This window comes from Odontomachus brunneus, unplaced genomic scaffold (genome assembly GCF_010583005.1).
Source record: "Odontomachus brunneus isolate Ranch 3 - 2012 unplaced genomic scaffold, Obru_v1 Obru_scaffold_060, whole genome shotgun sequence".
NCBI classification, from domain to species: domain Eukaryota; kingdom Metazoa; phylum Arthropoda; class Insecta; order Hymenoptera; family Formicidae; genus Odontomachus; species Odontomachus brunneus.
Genome location: NW_022639510.1, coordinates 1426564 through 1445782, shown reverse-complemented (window position 1 = coordinate 1445782; position 19219 = coordinate 1426564). Strand labels below are relative to the sequence as shown.

At 35.7% G+C, this 19219-nt stretch overlaps 1 protein-coding gene across 4 annotated transcripts in view; it reads left to right on the top strand.

Moving 5' to 3' along the window:
* The window catches only part of LOC116846081 (ABC transporter G family member 23), a 120851-nt gene that overhangs the window by 54840 nt on the left and 46792 nt on the right, over positions 1-19219 (top strand). The window contains exons 1-3 of one of the 4 annotated variants that reach the window (XM_032819484.1): positions 13768-13868; positions 14998-15096; positions 16251-16346. The exons of 2 other annotated variants lie outside the window; for them this stretch is intronic. In XM_032819484.1, coding sequence (XP_032675375.1) covers positions 13783-13868; positions 14998-15096; positions 16251-16346 — 281 coding nt within the window. In that variant the 5' untranslated portion in view covers positions 13768-13782. Of the gene's footprint in view, positions 1-13767; positions 13869-14388; positions 15097-16250; positions 16347-19219 lie in introns of those variants that run through there. One more of the 4 variants, XM_032819481.1, reaches the window with a different exon arrangement.

Sequence of the window (19219 nt, the reverse complement as noted above, 5' to 3'; positions counted from 1 at the left end):
ATATATATATATATATATATATATATATATATATATATATATATAACTCCCTCATTCAAAAAACATAATCTTACCTTTAGCAGAACTCTCTTATACAGAGTATCCTAGCTCGAGAATTGTTACACAATTTTGCGCGATAATGCACCAATCTTCTTTAATTAGTAACTAAAAATCTAAGAAGTCATTTGCAAAATGATAGAGAGCTTTTTATTCAGTTCGACCTATGCATAAGCACACGACAGCAAACGTCATCACTATAACTCATCTACCATATCGAACGTCATCACTTATAAATCTTCTTTATTGCGAACCTTAGCTCGATTTCACAATCTCTTGTGAGAACGTAGAACGGATTGAGATGAATAAAACAGTTCAACATCGTTTTACGAAAATCGCAATCAAAATATTAATTGTACAAGATTTGTGAATAATCACGTATAATATGGTAGATGAGCTGTAGTGACGGTGTCTGCCGTCGTGTGCTTGTACATTAGATCAATCTGAGCGCAAAAAAGTCCTTTACCATCTTGCAAGTCACGTAGATTCTTAATTATTAATTGAAGAAAATTGTTGCACGATTTTGCGCGATAATGCATCAATCTTCTTTAATTAATAAAAATATAAGTAGTCATTTGCAAAATGATACAGGATTTTTTGTTCAGTTCGATCTATGAATAAACACACGACAACAAACCTATAGCTCATTTACCATATCGAGCGTCATCACTTATAAATCTTTAAATAATATCTCAATAGAGAGTTATTTTTGCGAATATCGTAAAATGGTATCAGACTTTTGCGTTCACCTCAATCCGCTCTATCCTCACGAAAGATTGTAAAACCGAGCTACATCCTGTATATGACCTCAAGAGGATTCTTCTAAAACTAAAAGAAAAATATTATAAACACAACATTCGTAAAGTTAGTTAAAAGAACTTCATCCTTTATCTACACAACAAATTTTGCTTTTAAAAGGAGAAATTTCTTCTAGTGAGCGAACATACTGCTTCAAATAAACATATTTCTCTTAATTTAAAAGAAGAAAAATTAGAATAATATATATCAAATTTTCGATTAATATGATTCACTTTGTTACATAGAAGGAGAACACAAAAAAAATATAATCTTATTGTTAGAAAATATCTTTTTATATATGGTCTCAAAAGAGGGTTCTTCTAAAATCAAAAGGAAAATATTTTCTTAATAAAAATTTCTTCTAACAAGAGGACGTTCTGCTTCAAGTAAACATATTTCTCTTGATTCAAAAAAGAGAAGAAATAAGTTAAATTAATGTTTATGTACCCAAAAAAAATAACTTCAGTTACGATATTTTCTGTAACCATATTCTAAGCGAAAACTCTTATCGAAAGAGTATTCTTCTTCTAATGAAACGGATTTATCATAGGATATAGCTCGGTTTTACAATCTTTCGTGAGAATAGAGCGGATTGAAGTGAACACAAAAGTCTGATACCATTTTACAATATTCGCAATAACTCTCTATCGAGATATTATTTAAAGAAGATTTATAAATGATGACGCTCGATATAGTAAATGAGTTATAGGCGTCGTGTATTTATACGTAAGTCGAACTGAACAAAAATCCTCTACCATTTTGCAAATGACTACTTAGATTTTTAGTTATTAATTAATGAAGATTAATGGTGCATTATCGCGCAAAATTGTGCAACAATTTTTTTTAATTAATAGTTAAAAATCTACGTTACTTTCAAAATGGTAAAAGACTTTTTTGCGCTCAGATATGATCTAATGTACAAGCACGCGACGGAAAGCTACCAAATATTATTCTAACTTTTTTCTCTTTAATCAAGAGAAATATGATTATTTGAAGCAGAATACCCTCTTACGAGAGACACGATAAGTAGTACGTATTAATGCGCTCTGCTGTATATGATAGATTGAAGCCATTTGAATCGAAATTTATAATGTGCTATAAATTTTGAAAATGCTGTCATTACAATGCTTCGTAAACACTAATAAGGATACATTATATAAGTATAAATCACGAGGATAACGTCAGAGCTAATAAGATGACTGTCTGCCATACGATTTTAAGCAGCAGCCGAGCGTGTTTAGAAAGAAGATGAGTGACCGATCGAAACCATTGAAGGACACAACTGTACAAAATATGTGATTATTTTCGGTTGCTCGTCTCTTTTTTGGCGAGCATTAGTTTTTTTCACCGGTCTACAAGTTCAACAGTATTTGTAGGCTTGACGGACAACCAAAAATTTCGTCTCTGACAAGCATTACGCTACATACGCGTGAAAAGACTGATCCTCGTAAGAAATTCTCCTAAGAAATTCTTCTAACTTCAAGAACACTGTATTTAGAATATTTTCCTTTTTATTTTACTTAAATCCTCTTAAGGTCATAAATAAAATCCTCTAGAAGATTCAGAGAATTCTGTTAAAAGTAAGATTATACTTTTTTGGAGGTGTTAGATTTCCAATTAATTCATTCCTATTCATTAGTTCAGTTCATTATAAAAGGAATACTCTTGCGGTAAGACTTTTCTTTTAGAATATAGGATTACATAGCAATATAGGATTATATAAGAAATGCGACTAAAAATCTTTAATGGAATTAATTTTTAATCAGTGTGTAATCACATCGAATAATGACTGATTTCATTAATCAGTTATTTACCATTTTGTGCATATAACGATTAATTTTGATTACTGACTTGCCGATTATTTTAGCGAAAGAACGATCAATCCCCATCGCCGCAAAAGACGATTTCATTGTCGTGCGGTCCAAGTTGAGCCTCGGGTCGAACAGATTATCGACACTTTCCCTTGGCCAGTGGTATCACTGCGGGAGTACGTTGCCGAGGTATAAACGATCGATCGATCGCGGAAGATAGACACGAACGTGAACGGGGCCTTCGACACTTTGATTCATGTTACGCAAAGAAAACGGCGGTCACGGCGATCCCGAGGAGGAGAGAGAATCGGCGGAATTGCATCGAAAGTGCACCCATCTTGTCTACGACCTGACCAGATGAGGCAAGACGGGGTGAGAGAGGGAGGGGGGCAATACGGCGGGACGACGAAATCGGCCGAAGGCCGCAGTCCGCGGGCGGACTGTTTGTCATTTGAGTCACGCGCAAATCCGCGCGATATGTCGGCGTTGCTTCGCGTTGGGAAATGTGCCAAGGTCAATAATCACGGCTGTCGATTCTTTTCCGAGCGAGAGCGATGCGATCGGGAAACGTCTTCGTAAAAGCAAGCTCCTTGCGACCGCTTTCGCGGACACGCCGGCCGATTCCCCCATCGCCGGCGAAACCGATACGAAGCCGCCGCCGTCACCGCCGCTGTCGCCTTACATAAGAGCGCGCAAACCGATCGTACGTAACGTACCGTAAACACATCGTAACGAGGGAATACCGTCAAAAAATTGTTATCTCGAATGAAACTCCGCGGTTACGTAGTACGCCTTCTGGGAGGTACCGTTTGAGCGATTCTGAAGTTCCGAGTCTCGCCCGGGTTAGACTCTTCTCTCGACTCTTCTCTCGACTCTTCTCTCGACGACGTGTTCAATTCGTATTTCTGATTATTCTCAATGGCAAATTCTTCGCCGCATTTGACAAATCCTCTAAGCGCGATTCTTCCACGATTTCGCGGATCACGCTGAAGAAGAAATCAAATAGAAAACTCATCTAACAAATAGAAGTTCATCTTTGGCAGAATTCTCTTGTGACCTCAAGAGGATTTTTCTAAAGCCAAAAGAAAATATCCCAAACTCAATATTCTTATACTGAGAAGAAAAGATCTAAAGATTAGTAAATATTCATTTAATGGCTACTATAACAACATATTTTAGTTGTTCGTTAACATATTTTGGTTGCCTGCAAATACTGTTGAATTTGTAGACCGCTGATAAACTAATGCTCTCCAAAAAAAGAAATGAGCAATCGAAAATTATCACATCCTTTGTACAGTTGTGTTTTTCAATGGTTTCGATCGATCACTCATCTTCCTTAGCTGTTACTTAGCTGTTACTTAACTTTGAAAAAATTGTGCGACAAGCAATGAAACATATTTACTTATACTAATATAAGATATTTTTCGAATGCATTAAAAATACATTTTCTCAATTCGAACATATTAAAAATACATTAAAAATACATTTTCTCAAAATCTTAAGCAATTATTTATTTTACTTAATTAGAGAAATTTAGATTTATATAAATATACTATTAGTACCACACATAAATATTTGGTTATTTTATATATTTCTTTCTCAATATAAATTTAGAGGAATTTTGTCTTTTATTTACAATGAAAATCTTGCTTTTAATAGAAGGTTTTTTTCTAGTAAGAAACTTCGTGCGAGTAAACATTCCTCTTAATTCAAAAAGAAAATAGAATAATATCTGATAAATTTCTAATGAATTATTATGGCAGAATTTCTGATTGGTAATCCACTTCATTAGAAGAATACTCATTGGAATACTCGTAAAAGTTTTGGCTTAAAATGAGATTACAGCAAATAGTACAGAAGTCGCAACTAAAGATCCTTCTTTAAGACATTCTATATATTATTAACATATTTACTTAAATCAAATTTTTTTTTCATTTAAACCGAGTATTATTATTATAAACTTCGCTGACGAAAAATTTTGGCCAAAGGAAAAATCGCGTTGACGCACGTCCAGCTTGATGTTAACGAATTGATTATGACTGGACGCGCGAAATATCCGCGAATTTACGTCACTCCGCAACCATAAAGTTTCACCCGAATTTAGGTTGCCACATACGGTACATATTTCCTCGTAACATATCTCGGTTCGTGAAGGAGCGTTTACGGCATGGCGATTACACGGACGTGTCGAATAAGCAACTCTCTCGCTGAAAAATAAAGGCGTCTCGTTACGTTCTAATTATATAAGCATGAGCGCGCGTGTAGTTTATTCGTAGAGTTATAAAATGGATGGTAAAGAGACTCCGTATTATCAAGAAGGTGTTTCGTCAATGTACATACTACGAAGGAAACGTACGGCAATTAATTGTGTAACAATCAAGCTGATGATAATATTACGCATCTTTTTATAATCTCTTAGAGACTTGTTGAATATTAATCGATCTCGTATGTCTCGCCGTGTAGATTGGAGCGGTTTATTAGACGGATGGAAAACTCCGTCACGAATGACGTACTAATAATACTAGACGTCACTCGAATAATATTAAAAGTAACATTGAGAATACAGATGACATGATATGACGTAGAAGATATTGTCGCCTCTCACATTTAAACGACAGATTTCCACTCCGATTTGGGACCGAATCTGTTCTCTTTATTATTTCGTCTAACAAGGAAGCATACAGAAGTGAGGTGAAGTTTATTGTGAGCGAGTAGTTTTGAAACACCATAAGATACATTGAAGATCGGAAATATTGTATATCTGGTTTTTTTTTTTTAAGTTTAGGAACTTATACTTCTTGTCGAATGGGAGAATTTTTCCAATAAAAGAGCTCTCTTATTGGACAAGAAGGATAGGTTCCTTTTATAAAAAAAAAAAAAAAACAATCAGACAATCTTTCCGACCACAAGTGTACATTCTGTACATTCTAAAACTCTGAAACTTTATGATTGGGGAGTGATATAAATTCGCGCATATTTCACGTGTCAGCTGTCAGCCGTATTTTAAAGATATTTAAAAATGTTCTTAACATTTTATTAGCGAAACAAACACATGTGTACGTATAGGTCGCAGAACTTTTAAATATTTACTCAAATAAATATTTACGCCAATTAATATCTCGAGATGTCAATTTTTAAATTATTTATCGATTTCGTTACATATTAAGCAATGTTCCAATTCATTGTTGCACGTATTTTCAGTATGTAAAAGTACTTGTACAAAAAGTTCTGTGCAATACGATGTAAACTTTGCAGAAAAAAAATCAATATTTTATCAGTAATGTTTTCAGTCAGTAAGTATAGCATTTCTTAATTAATTTCGCTTTAGAAGCCGACTCGCGTCCCGCACCGAATTCGTCGCTCGCGTTTCATCCTGACAAAAAATTATTTGCTTCATCGCCTCTGCCATTCTTTCAAATGGTCTTCGTCATCGCGGGTTTCTGTCATCCTCTTGCGGAAACGGATTTGCGAAATTAAATGGATAATTTGCGATTAAATATTCCGCGCATATTTATCTAAAGAATGATAAACTATGAGATCCATCACCTTGATGTTTTGAATGCGCACGTGCGTAAGTAATTCCGTTACGTTCGATTAAGAACGACGTGTTATGATTTTAATTACGTGTTTAACCTCACGCAAGATTACCTTGGACCTTTCCGGCAGGCGTTTAACTCGAATTGCCGAATCCGAAAATTTCTTGACAAACGTCGGTGTTTTTGTTGTTGTTTTTTGACAATTGATGGATCTCATAGCCCATTATTCATTAGATAAATATGCGCGGAATATTAATCGCAAATTATCCATTTAATTTCGCAAATCCGTTTCCGCGAGAGGAACGGATGATAGAAACCCGCGATGACGAAGACCATTTGAAGGAATGGCAGAGGCGATTAAGCAAATAATTTTTTACCAGGATGAAACGCGAGCGACGAAGTCGGTGCGGGACGCGAGTCGGCTTCTAAAGCGAGCAAAATTAATTGAGTGGCCTCCCTTCATCTGCGTAATGCATGCGCCATGAACATTAATTGGAACACGACAAATAGGCGCGCCGGTGAAGATCTATTGTGTGTACAGGGTTATCTTCTGACGCAAGGTGTCCCATATATCTCCTGTACATATAGATTAGATCAAACTGAACAGAAAGATCCTCTACTATTTTGCAAACAATCATATAAGATTTTATTATCAAATAAAGAAAATTAATAAATGATCACAAGTACAAAAATTTTGATACTATTTTTGATTCCTCAATATTCCATTTAATGTTTATTTAGAAATTTATATCAATCTCTTTTGATTCTATTTGACCTACAGCTTTATCGAGAAGTCCTCTTTAGAATCCATAAGTAGCATTTTGTGCATTTTATGCCATTTAGAGGCGCTTATATTTCACTTTCCATATATATTACACTGAACCTTCAGAACAATTCTTAAGATGTATATATTTTCAAACATTGTTGTTGTACGAAATCTCTTATTTTATCTGCATACTAAAGAAATTTCACATCAGAAATTAGTGTATGGATAAGTATTGATCACACATATCTCTCTTTACAACACGTGCGAAGTTAATCAATATCAACAGCTTCACGTGATACCTATACAGCTCCTTATACAGTAATATATATACAGCTCCTTAGACATCGCACTCAATATTTTGCATCGTTTTTACATGCGTATTATTATTTGTACGTGTGTGATATATCAATTATCATAATATAAATATAACTCGATGACCTATGGCGCGATTTTAATTCAAGAATGTTTTTATTTTATTTAAGAAATTGGAATCTACGAGGGCATCTCGTATCGCTATGCATTGTACCATGCCTGAGCGAGCAAACTTTCAGCTCTCTGATTCGTCCACTTGAGACGTTTCTTATTTAAAAATTATTATAGCCTCAATATTCTGTGTTAGAATTTTCATCTCTATTTGAGTTCAAGTATCCTGCCATATTAATTAACATCACGAGAACTGGGACACCCTATATACTGATCCCTCTGAACATACAGATGTTAGAAAGTTCAAATTGAAAGTAGGGTTAAAATTTCGATTTGGAACGCGCGATACGACAGAAAAGCTGGGATTTATTTGTTAATTAATGAGCATTAGTGCATTATCACGCACGATCATCTGCCGACTTTCTGCAATTAATAACTCAAAAATCAACGTGGTCATTTGCAAAATGTTAGGAGACTTTCTTATTTAATTTGATTTAATCACACGATGGCAGACGTCGCTATTAACTCCTCCGCCGTGTTGCGCGTGATCATTCGTCAATCTTCTTTAATTACTCAAATTATTACTTCAATTTATTAAATTACTAAAAATTTATTTAATTACTCAAAAAATTACTTTAATTATTACTCAAATAACTTTAATTACTTCTTCCTTAATAACTTCTTTAATTACTTAAAATTTTACGTGATTATTTGCAAAATGATAGAGGAATTTTTTGTTCAGTTTGATCCAATCTACACGAGGTATGGGACACCCAGGCAATATAAGATCTCTAGAGGATGTCCTGGGGATGTTCTCAGAACGTCTTTAGGATGTCCTATGGAGGTCTGTGCTGTTTAGGTTGTGTCAGACACCCTATAGAAGCGCGCACACGTGTGCGTATTCGAGGCAATTTCGCTCTGATGAAAGTAATCGCAACGGCGCAGACGTCGAGAGGTTTAATTACGTCCATTTTCACGAAGTGGTATTCCAACAGGTAAAAATCGAGCGACGTTATGTATCACGCTCTATCGATACCAACGTCCACGGCGCGATTTGTGAAATTTTTCGCGTTACGCGGCGTAACGACGGCGAGAAGGTTCACGAGTAGGTAGAAGCATTCTTCTGTGAGAAATCAACGCTCGATTTCGCGTTCATCTTGCGGCAACAAGTGCCACGTAAACCTGCGCAGGCTTAATTACACGAGCATAGAATTACCACGGGAATTGTTCCGCTCGACTGCAGCTTCAAATCCGAACGAGTTCAGTAAGTTTCAGAGTGCGTCTCGCTGAGGCATTGAACGCACGGTGATTGCTCTGCCTTGTTCGGGAAAAAGTAGAATGGAAATGACGCCAGAGGAAAAGCAGGGTTGATCGCCGCGTTCGCGTTTGAGAAAGAGAGAGACCATGGCCCAGATAACAAAGAGTCACGAGGTTGGGTCTTTCCACACGTGTCCTCGCGCGGAATGTCCGCTTGTGCAATCGCGATTTGTCTCTACTGTACATCGATTTTCGAATACTAACAAGCGAGCTTCGGGGATTGCTCAGACGTCTTGAAAAATAGGAAACTCTCTTTGCAAAAGTAAAGCACATGTCACAAAGTATTAAACACAAAAATCAATAGCACTGCTAGTAAGAAATAACTTCAACACCGAAGGGTGCTGGGGCGTAGAAAAAATCCTTGTCTTAAGTTTCTTGTCACAGTGTTGTAGGACGTAAAATGCTAACAACTTTTATATTTAACATTTTTCCAATATTTCTCATAGTTTCAGGGATATGAGCAAAAATATAAAAAATTATATTTTCTTTGAAGGGATGTTTTCGCTCTTAGAAACATTCGTGTACTTTATTTTCACGAAGTTTCAGATTTCTCAGAATTGGGCCATTTAAATTCCTTTTCACAGTGTTAAAGGACGTAAAACACTAACTTTTGCACTATCATTTTTCCAATATTTATCATTTTTCCAACTTCTCGTAGTTGTAGAGATATGAGCGAAAATATGAAAAAATATATTTTCGTCGAAGAGATATTTTCGCTCTTAAAGAAACGTTTGTGTTTTTTATATTTGCGAAGTTTCAGGTTTCAGGTTTCTCAGAAACCTCTGACCGAAAGTTCGTCGCAAACAACGATTACGTGGACGACTACGTTGGTATCGGCGAACTCGTCCTAAGTATACTCGTACACGTGCGCGGAACTGCCGGAAATTGACGGAATATAACCACGCGATAACACGTCAACTTCACCTGACGAGACACGCGCCTTAATTACTCGATAAGCTCACATCGAATTAATTATATGCAAACGTACATCCATTAAATTAGCGGAGGTAAATCAAGATGCGTGATCTCTGTGTGCATTATCGCTACGCGCCACTGTGCACACGTGACGCTATGCAAAGAAAAAACTAATTTATTTCAACGTACGCTAAAGGAAGAAATGTCAATAATGATGCATAATTCCTCACTGCTGACGTCGTAATCAAATGTGGTCACGATGAGGAGAATTATGAGTCCACTCTGTAACTTAATTGCAACGACTGCCTATTATGAGTCCACTCAAACTTAATTGCAACGACTGCCTATTTAAATTTCTAATTAACTGTGACTGCGCGCATGCCATGCGCGAGTAATGAGGAAGATTCACGTGTGAAAAAATTAAAGGGAGAGAGTCAGAGACAAAGAAAGAGAGTTGGGGAAAGAGAGAGAGAGAGAGAGAGAGAGAGAGAGAGAGAGAAAGAAGAAGAGGAGACAGAGAAAAAAGAAAAGCAAGGTGCGGGTACCCAGCTGTCCGGCAAACACGCGACCTCGATATATAACCCTGATGAATGAGGGTTGCCTTCTCAAGCGCACAATACCGTATATTTATGCAATCGATAGCCGACCATCAGCGTACACATAAGCTTCAGTTTGATTTCGTGCGACCGACGGGCTGTGCGCGTCCGCCTCGCGTTATTCGCACGAGTCTCGTGCGAGACCGACGGCGAACTTAATGGCACAATTACGAGATATCGCGGACTCACGACGATAAATCACCACGACAAATTATAACGACAATGACACCTACCGCTTCTATCATTTCGAAGGGCGACCGATCGAGGCGGGGCACTTCAGCTGACTTGCAATTAACCAATGGAATCCGCGGAATCCGAATGGAGAACATAGTCGCGAGTTCATAATTGCGAGATTTAATAGTCATCGCGGCGACGTAGCGGACGATCTCGATGCTGCCGGAGGCGCGACAATAATTATGCAGTCGCGATGATGAACCCTTCGCGCGTGTGCGTCTGCGACACGACAATTCAAATTTGCAACTCGAGGAGGCGCAATACATCAGTAGCTATTAGCAGCAGACACACACACACACACACACACACACACACACGGACATGAACACTCTCAGGCTCATAGGATCTAACACCGTGGGCTCTACGTGCGCGATCGAACAGGATTTTTGCACACTCATCCTGTGAAATGTGCTATTAGAATTGCTTCGACGCAGTGCGTGCTAATGCGAAGGATGAGGAGCTTGTCAAGTGATTCGTTTTTTACGTCGTTATAAGATGCAACTGCACGGAGGAGATATTCTAGTAATGAAAATTACGTAAAATAATTACATTTTTTTTTACGAAGCTCTTCGTAAGGCTGGACTGTATTGAAATTGTAGTATAAATTATTGTAAAAATAGTAGTGAATATAATAAGATTTGGCAATCTACTGAATATGCGATATAACAAACGTTTAAGTATAATTATAATAATTTCCAGTAACATTTCAAACGTGCATAATATTTTTTAACAAATATACAAAATTTATCACAATAGAATATTATATAAAAATCGGTATTATATAAATAATATAATATTATATTTAATAATATTATATATAATAATATAATATAATATATATAATATAATATATATATATATATATATATATATATATATATATATATATATATTATATATATTATATAAATATATTATATATAATACTATATGTGTGTAAATTATATAAATATTATATTTATTATATTATATATTAAATATAATAGAAATTTTTCGAATATACATAAATATATTGAAATAATTCAGTACGGCCCAGGTTTACGAAAGTTATGTTGTAATTTTTACTGCAAAATATTTTCTCCGTATACTTCTTTCTCAACCAGCTTGCAGAGTTGGTTCTCCATTAATTAATGTCAAATATTAATTAATGTCCAACTGGCACTGAATAGAACTGGTTAATGAAAGCTTTAATATCACTTACGATTCAGCCTGGTGAGTTTCAAAATATTATCAGAGGCCGGCTTCACTCACATGATGAAAGTGCCGCGAGAATAAGTCTCATTAATGTCCGGAACACCAACGGACGTTCACCGAACCGTCATGCTTCCGCGGAAAGCGCGAGACATCCTGTCTGAACGTGTTGTCTACGCGAGTTCTCGTCATGTCAACGGAGACTGTACGTGAGACAGAAAACTGGTGATCTCACTGTGTAACGAATGAGGTCAAAGTGTGTCATAATTAATTAAAACTCCAGGGGTCAATTAAAGCATCTGAAAGATAGAATTCGCCTGTGCGTGCACAAGAATAGCCGGCCACGAGTTCTTCCATGCGCTGGAGGGCTGTCGGATGAATAAGTGGTCTTTGCGTGACCGTGACCATATCGTCTCGGGCTCATGCACTATTAAATGATAACGACGACGGCGGCGGCGGCGGCGGCGACCTAAACCCCGACGGTAAACCCCGACAGCGGGGGTACACCACGCGGAAGTACACGCGTACGTGTCCCATCGTCGTTGACCTTAGCCGTCATGTCGGTATGACGACTTCACACGACCGACCGGGTTTACTCGGATCGAGATCAGAATAAAATTCGATCGAGAGCAGAATAAAATTCGTTGTAACGGCCACGTTTTCCGCGAACACGTGTTTCTCTCCTTATTTTTAAGTGCGAATGCACTTAGGTGTACCTCGTTTGGATATTAAACAGTGTTTAATATCCGGACGCCTGTTGCGATCTCCATTAATACTTTGAGCCATAGTAGGATATTAGCGCCCTACCGATCTCTTCTTAATTTTCAGTGATTTTAATCAATTTAGATTAGAAGGCAAACATAGTCGATTATATTATTACTGATCACTCTCGTAAAGAAACTAAAAGTAGAAACTAAAACTAAGAAACTAAAAGAGAGTAGAAAATTTGAGAAATTAAAAGTAGAATATTTTGTGTGTCTAATTGTGAAATTATTATAAACTAAAAAGTAAAAAAGGCACTTTTTCAGGCAAAAATTATTTTGAGGCTAACTCTTAGGAATCGATACATCGAAGCATTAGCAGTTTATTAAAAACAATTAACGGTATTTCGCACTTTCCTCCAAATTTCGTCCATATGCCTTATTTTTTACAATAAATTATTGAAATATTGATATGTTTTATTGCTGAAAGTTTCTTGTCTAAATATCTTTTTTTCATATCGAGAAAATGTCATTGTTACCTTCGGACAATGCTAAAGACGAAATTGCTAATTTTGAAAACTTATGGCCTCCATATTTGACCATTTTAACTTTTTACCTCAAATCCGTAATCAACGACCCCGAAATCTTTCATATGCCAAATTTGAAGAAATTTCACTGAAGAACATAATGTATGGCTCAAAGGGTTATCATTACTTGTTGCACGTTCAATTCTCTTTCATGATCGATATGTAAAAAAGTTTGGAAATTCTAAACGCGGTAATGTACGTCAATAACAACGACGTACATTCCGATCCGCCGCGGATCCTATCCCAAGCGCTTCGACGGAAACTAACTTTACGGATATTCCGTGATCAATCTCGACTCGACAGCGCCACAATGATGTGTCGATCGATAACGCACAACCTCGAGTCTAATAAAAAAGAGTAACATCGTTGAATCGATTTGCCAAGTGGTGTACTTTACTCTTGGAATACAAGTATTCTCTTTTTTCTCTTCTCTTATGATGATAAAAGTGATAATAACTAGAAAAAGTCATCGTAATGTGTGTGCGCGGTCGATACAAATCGAATTTGAATCCTTAATCAAACTTTGCTTACTCCTGCTTTGCTTACATTGAGGAAAAAATGTTTGGCATTTGTATATATGACTATAATTACACAGAGAAATTATTACTACAAATTAGGGTAAAGTCAACTATTGTTTCATTAAATTCTAACATTAAATTGTAACATTAGTAATAACAACCTCCTATGCGCGCTATCGTTACCATTTTACTGCAAAATATATGGTTAAAGTAAAAAATAACTATAATTACATTAATTATAGTTATTTTTAACTATAATTAGATCAAGCATTTTTTCTCTTAGTTTATCCACGGAACGCGCGCTTGTGTCCTCTCGCAGACCGGACACAATCATGGGACGCAAACGGGATGTCAAGTCGTGCTCGCCCACGATCCAACTCGTTGGACGCAAGTTTGCGTTGCGGAAACGCGATAACCGGTAACAACGGTTCTGCACATGTGATACATTTGGTTCTGATACGATTTTAACGCTTTTTTTTACTATGCAGTTCGAAACACAGCCGTGGTCCCCGATGAGAGAACTTAACTTCTGGTAATTAATTGAAAACAAACAATAGAAGTATAGTTCTATAAATGTATAACTACATTAAATTTAATATTCTTTTAGGTCTGTAAAAGCTAGTCGCAGAACTCGGCAAAAATTTCCTTTGGCTAAAATAATCGATTATCAAAATTAATCAATCGTCATATGCAAAATCAAAAATAATTTCGTCAATTGATGAAATTAATTATTACTCAAACTTTGATGTGATTGATTATATACTGATTAATAATTAATTTCATTAATAAATTCATCAATCAATTAATAATTACGTAGAACAATTGATGAATTTCTTTTATTGACTTGTCAATTATTTTAGTGAATAAAAATTTTGATCGATTAGTTCCTTAAATGGTATGCCCGAAAAAGTTTCGTGATAAAATAATAAATTCCTTTTGATTTAAATAAACTGTTGTATTGTTTTGCTCACTCATATCAAATATAAATGAAAATTAGATGCATTTCGTATTTTATGCTTCAAAAATCTTCAAAGAAAATAGCATTAAAGAAAGAAATCGCGCTTCGAAATAAAAGAACTGTCCTGAGAGAAATCACGTAGTCGTTTTAAATCAATACTGAAGATTTCGTCAAATTTACTAATTTCCGTTTCTCTCTTAAGACGTAATCGCTAAAATAAAATTCAATTCCGAAGAATTTAAAAATTCAACTAAATTTTAATTAAAGAATCACACTAATGTCCAACACTGTTAAACAGCTGCGCAAAAAAAGTGTTTCCAACGTATTGCAACCAAGCGTAAATTGTACATCACAATCTTCCATGACAATCTTCGTATTCTATTGTAGCCTGAAATCCATTAGATAAAAACGAAACCGTACAACGAGAAAGATGTTCCTCGTCGCGTTGCTTTCTTATTAAATGCCTTACTCAAAATCAGATCAACTGTCAAGCCAAGAAGTTCAAGCAATTCAAACGTGAACGAGAATACAAAGATTAATCGTAGTGGAGACGACTGTTTAGAGAGACAAATTGCTTTTTCTTCCGCAGATTCGAAAGAATTATGCGATTCAAACGGCGCGACCGACTGTCCGCGACGACGGTGCAATCACCCGCCATCGAGCTCACGCGGCGAACGCAATCTACTCGGTAAAAGAGTCCTGATCCCGCTCTCGCGATGTTTAAGCGATGGGTTAGATAGAAACGTAGAAAACGACTTCTTTAACACATCGATGTCTCTTTAATCATATTGATTTTTATGAAATTTATCGTTCCAGAATTTAACTAAAGACTGAGTAACTATCTAAACTAACTAAATTATGGTAAACACATGAATTTCCTTATGCACGCATACATTGAGAGAAAAAATATTCAAAAAAAAAGCAACCAAAGGCCTGTAGACATTTATTTCATCTTTTCCTCAAAAACTTTGATTCCAAATAACGATACACCGATTTGAAGCTCATATCGAGCAGATTAAGACTATAAAGTTTTGACATTATTCTCATAATTATTTGAGAGGTAAACGATTTAAAAAATTGTAATCTCAATAGTATAGCTGTTCGTTGAGTTTGCAACCTTTTGTGTTTGTCTCCCAAGCGACCACAAAAATAATATGGAGATTTTATATTCTTAATCTATATCCATTTTTTGTATAAGCTTCACATAAATCGATGTATCGTTTATTGGAACATTCAAAGTTTTATAAAATCCTATACGGGTGAAACTTGGGTGCACTCTTAATATAAACATTTATTCAGTGAATGCTAATAGTACATATATATATTTGCTTATACTAACATAAAATATTTTTCAAGTAAAAGATATACATTTCCTTAAAACTCCTAGGAAGATCCTAGTTTTTCACCAAAGCAATTATTTATTCCATTTAAATAAAAGAATTTAGATTTAAATATACTGTTAGTACTCACCAAAAACATAAGTATTTACCAATTTTTGGATATTTTTTCTCTCAGTGCATTTATTAGCTAGTCTCATTAATTTTCTATTATCTAATTTGCGCATGCGCGCGTTCGATGAAACTAGTCGCGCTTTATGCATAAATTGATAAAACGAACGCGTAACTGAATTGAACTGAACGCGAGAGTAAACGGCAGGCAACGTGTTAATGGGCAAAGTAAATGAAATTAATGTACGTTGATTTCGACGCGCTCCAATTGTTTCGACTCGATATCCAATCGTTGGAGATCAATCATACGGAAAAATGTGAACGCAACCCATCGCTAACAATCGAGGTAACATAGTTACAATAACGTTTTGCCCGTTTTCATGTTCGGATCAAGAACCGCCGGACGACGCGCTCGAGTCAGCGATGCGTCATCGAGCCCCGTATTGTGCGTCGAAGTCACGTCTTCGCAAAAGCAGACCGATCAACAGAGGTGCCTCTTTACGTACTTTTTTTGTAGTGAATTCTGTGTTGAATATAACTATACGCGTTGCACATTACGTTTGCACTTCTCTCGATGTGAAAGTAGTAATCGGCGTGCGATAGTGCGCGAAAAAAGAACCTCAGTTCGTGTAACAGAACAGGGACCAGACGAAAACTCGGTGGGACAAGACGAGAACTCGGTGAGACCAGATAAGACTCTACACGCTTTAGACTCGGGAACCTCATAGGCGAAGAATTTTTATATTTGCAGAGTAACTGCATTCTAGTTAGTTATTAACTCCGTCGCCAATGCGTTATTTAAGTACATAGCTTTTGGGTATATTGAGAATGCGATCCATTAGACCTCAAGTAGAAACATCTCAGGAAAATACTAATTACTGGCCAGTAACTAGAGAGTTTTTACTGGCTAGCATTAATTAGACAATTAATGTATTGAAACTTGGCAGAAAATATTGGTTATTTTTTCATGGCCAATTACTAGATTACGTCAGAAACTAAATTTGAAAAAATAGTAAGTAAATATTGGATAGTTTCTGCCCAGTAAAAACTCTGAAAATACTGTTCAGTATTTTTGAGCCAGTTATTTGTCAGAAACCATACAAGAAAAATAGTAAGGAAATGCTGTACATTTTTTGTCTAGCAAAAAATTAGAAATTACTGACAAATTATTTTGAGATAGTTCCTGGCCAAAATAAAATAAAATATTATATTAAACATGAAAAAAATTTTTTTAAATAAAAATTATAAAAATTTAATTTTAATAAAATTATTGTTTCGATACATATATAGTTAAATTATTTATAACTATTAATAAACTGAAAAAAAGTAGTTAAATACTGATCAGAAACCGATAAAAAATGCTAATAAAATAGTCAAAAACTACATAGGAACACAAGTAAAAAACTGCTTAAAAACTGCTAATAAACAGGTTAGATACTGATCAAAATCTAGTTAAAAACTAACCTGAAACTATCTAGTTCAACTGTTCAGTTTTTGACGAAGTGAGCGTCGACCAAACGAGTCAGTTTCTAGCCAAGAAAACTAGTTAAAAACTAGCTAGTTATCAAAAATTCCTGTACAATTACTATTCAGAAACTGGATAAATTTCTACTCGAGATGTTGCAAACGCTCTGAAGAATTACGGCGCTGATGGATCGCAACCTGAATCTAAGGAGTATATAACGAAGTTTACGCAGTCTAGTATATCATTATAGATACTTATGTATACAAATGACTTTTCGTCTGATTCCCAGACAACACACAGGAAATCTGTGATACGAACTGAATTTTTTTTTCGCGTGGATTTTGCGAGCGCGCTAATTACCATATTTTCATCATATCGTAGTTTCTGTGTGTTACGTCAATGTTGCTTGTGCAAAAGCACTAAAAAAATGCGTTCCCTGAGATTGTTCTCTTTTTTTTCATTACATTTATTAACACAAATGCAAATGTAGAAACGGGGAAACCCGTAGACCAGTGCATATATTTTTTCGAAAGGCGCCGGTCTGTCGCAACGCAACGTTTCACCGTCGACTGTCGCGCTTTTCTTGCGAACGCGTGTGCTCGCGAGCGCAAATTGACTCGCGATTGTTGGTCGCATATCCGTGTGTGTCCCGCAATGGTCTCGAGCGCAATCCGCTCGCTCCGTTCTAAGGATCACTCGCGACCGACAATTGGCACACACCCGGAAACATCTCTCTTTTTCTCTCATCTCACTTCCTGCGACGGATATTGCGCAACGCGACTGTCCTGCTCGACATCTTTTACTCTCCTTTTTTCTTTTCGACATACGCACTCCACGCGTAACCCGTTTGCAGGAATTTATCGTGATCGATTCGCGAGACTCTTACGCGAAACGCATCGAGGAAGGAAGCGCGATGGTCGCTAACAACGTCAACGTCAACGAAGGAAAATCGACTGGTGCAAGCTCGCGATCAGTTTTATCCACAGTGTAATATTGTCGATGGAATTACGACCGGATGTGTAATCGTGCGTGACTATCGGCAAGAAGTTCCATTGAAGAGATTTTCTACACGCAGAAAAATATCACTCTACTACGAAGAAAAACGATTACTCATTTTACCTTTTTTTCTTTCAAACACAATGGTTATATCTATCAAAAAATATGTTCTTCACACACTGAGGAAAAATACTTGAAAATTAATTTGTGAAATGTAAAGTCTATTCTATATTCACAAAACTAAATTTTATTTCACAAAAATAAACTTTATATCTCACAAATAAATTTTCAAGTATCTCTTTTTAGTGTAATATTATTAAAATATAATCATCAAAAATCTGAGAAAAGCTCATTTATTGTGTACTCAAAAGAGAAGAATCTATTCTCTCTATATTATTAAACTTTTAGCTCGACTGTATACTTGGAAGAAAAATACTTAAATAATAAAAGATTTATTATTTAAATATTTATTTAGTGACTACTAATAACATTCTACTAATAACAAATTCTGGAGAGACGCAATTCTCCGACGGACTGTGGTTAATGAGAAAATCTTGTTGAACTTTTCCGCGGAAGCTAGAAGTCCTCACGCGATGCTTCTCAGCAGTTCTTCTTTCATACACACAAAAAAAAATAATAGCATTAAATAAATTTGATAAATGTGTCATAAGTTTATGCAGCCATAAATTTATTACAAATTCATCACATATTCTATCAAATTTATTAAAAGTACATTCTGAATGTTAAGTTCAGCGTACAATCAAGAATATCAAATTGAGAGAGAGAAACAAAAACTCAGTTTACTTACTATATACATTGAGGGAAGAGATATTTAAGAAATAAAAGATATTTATTCAGTGAGATACTAGTAACATATTCTATTAATATAAAATATTTCTTAA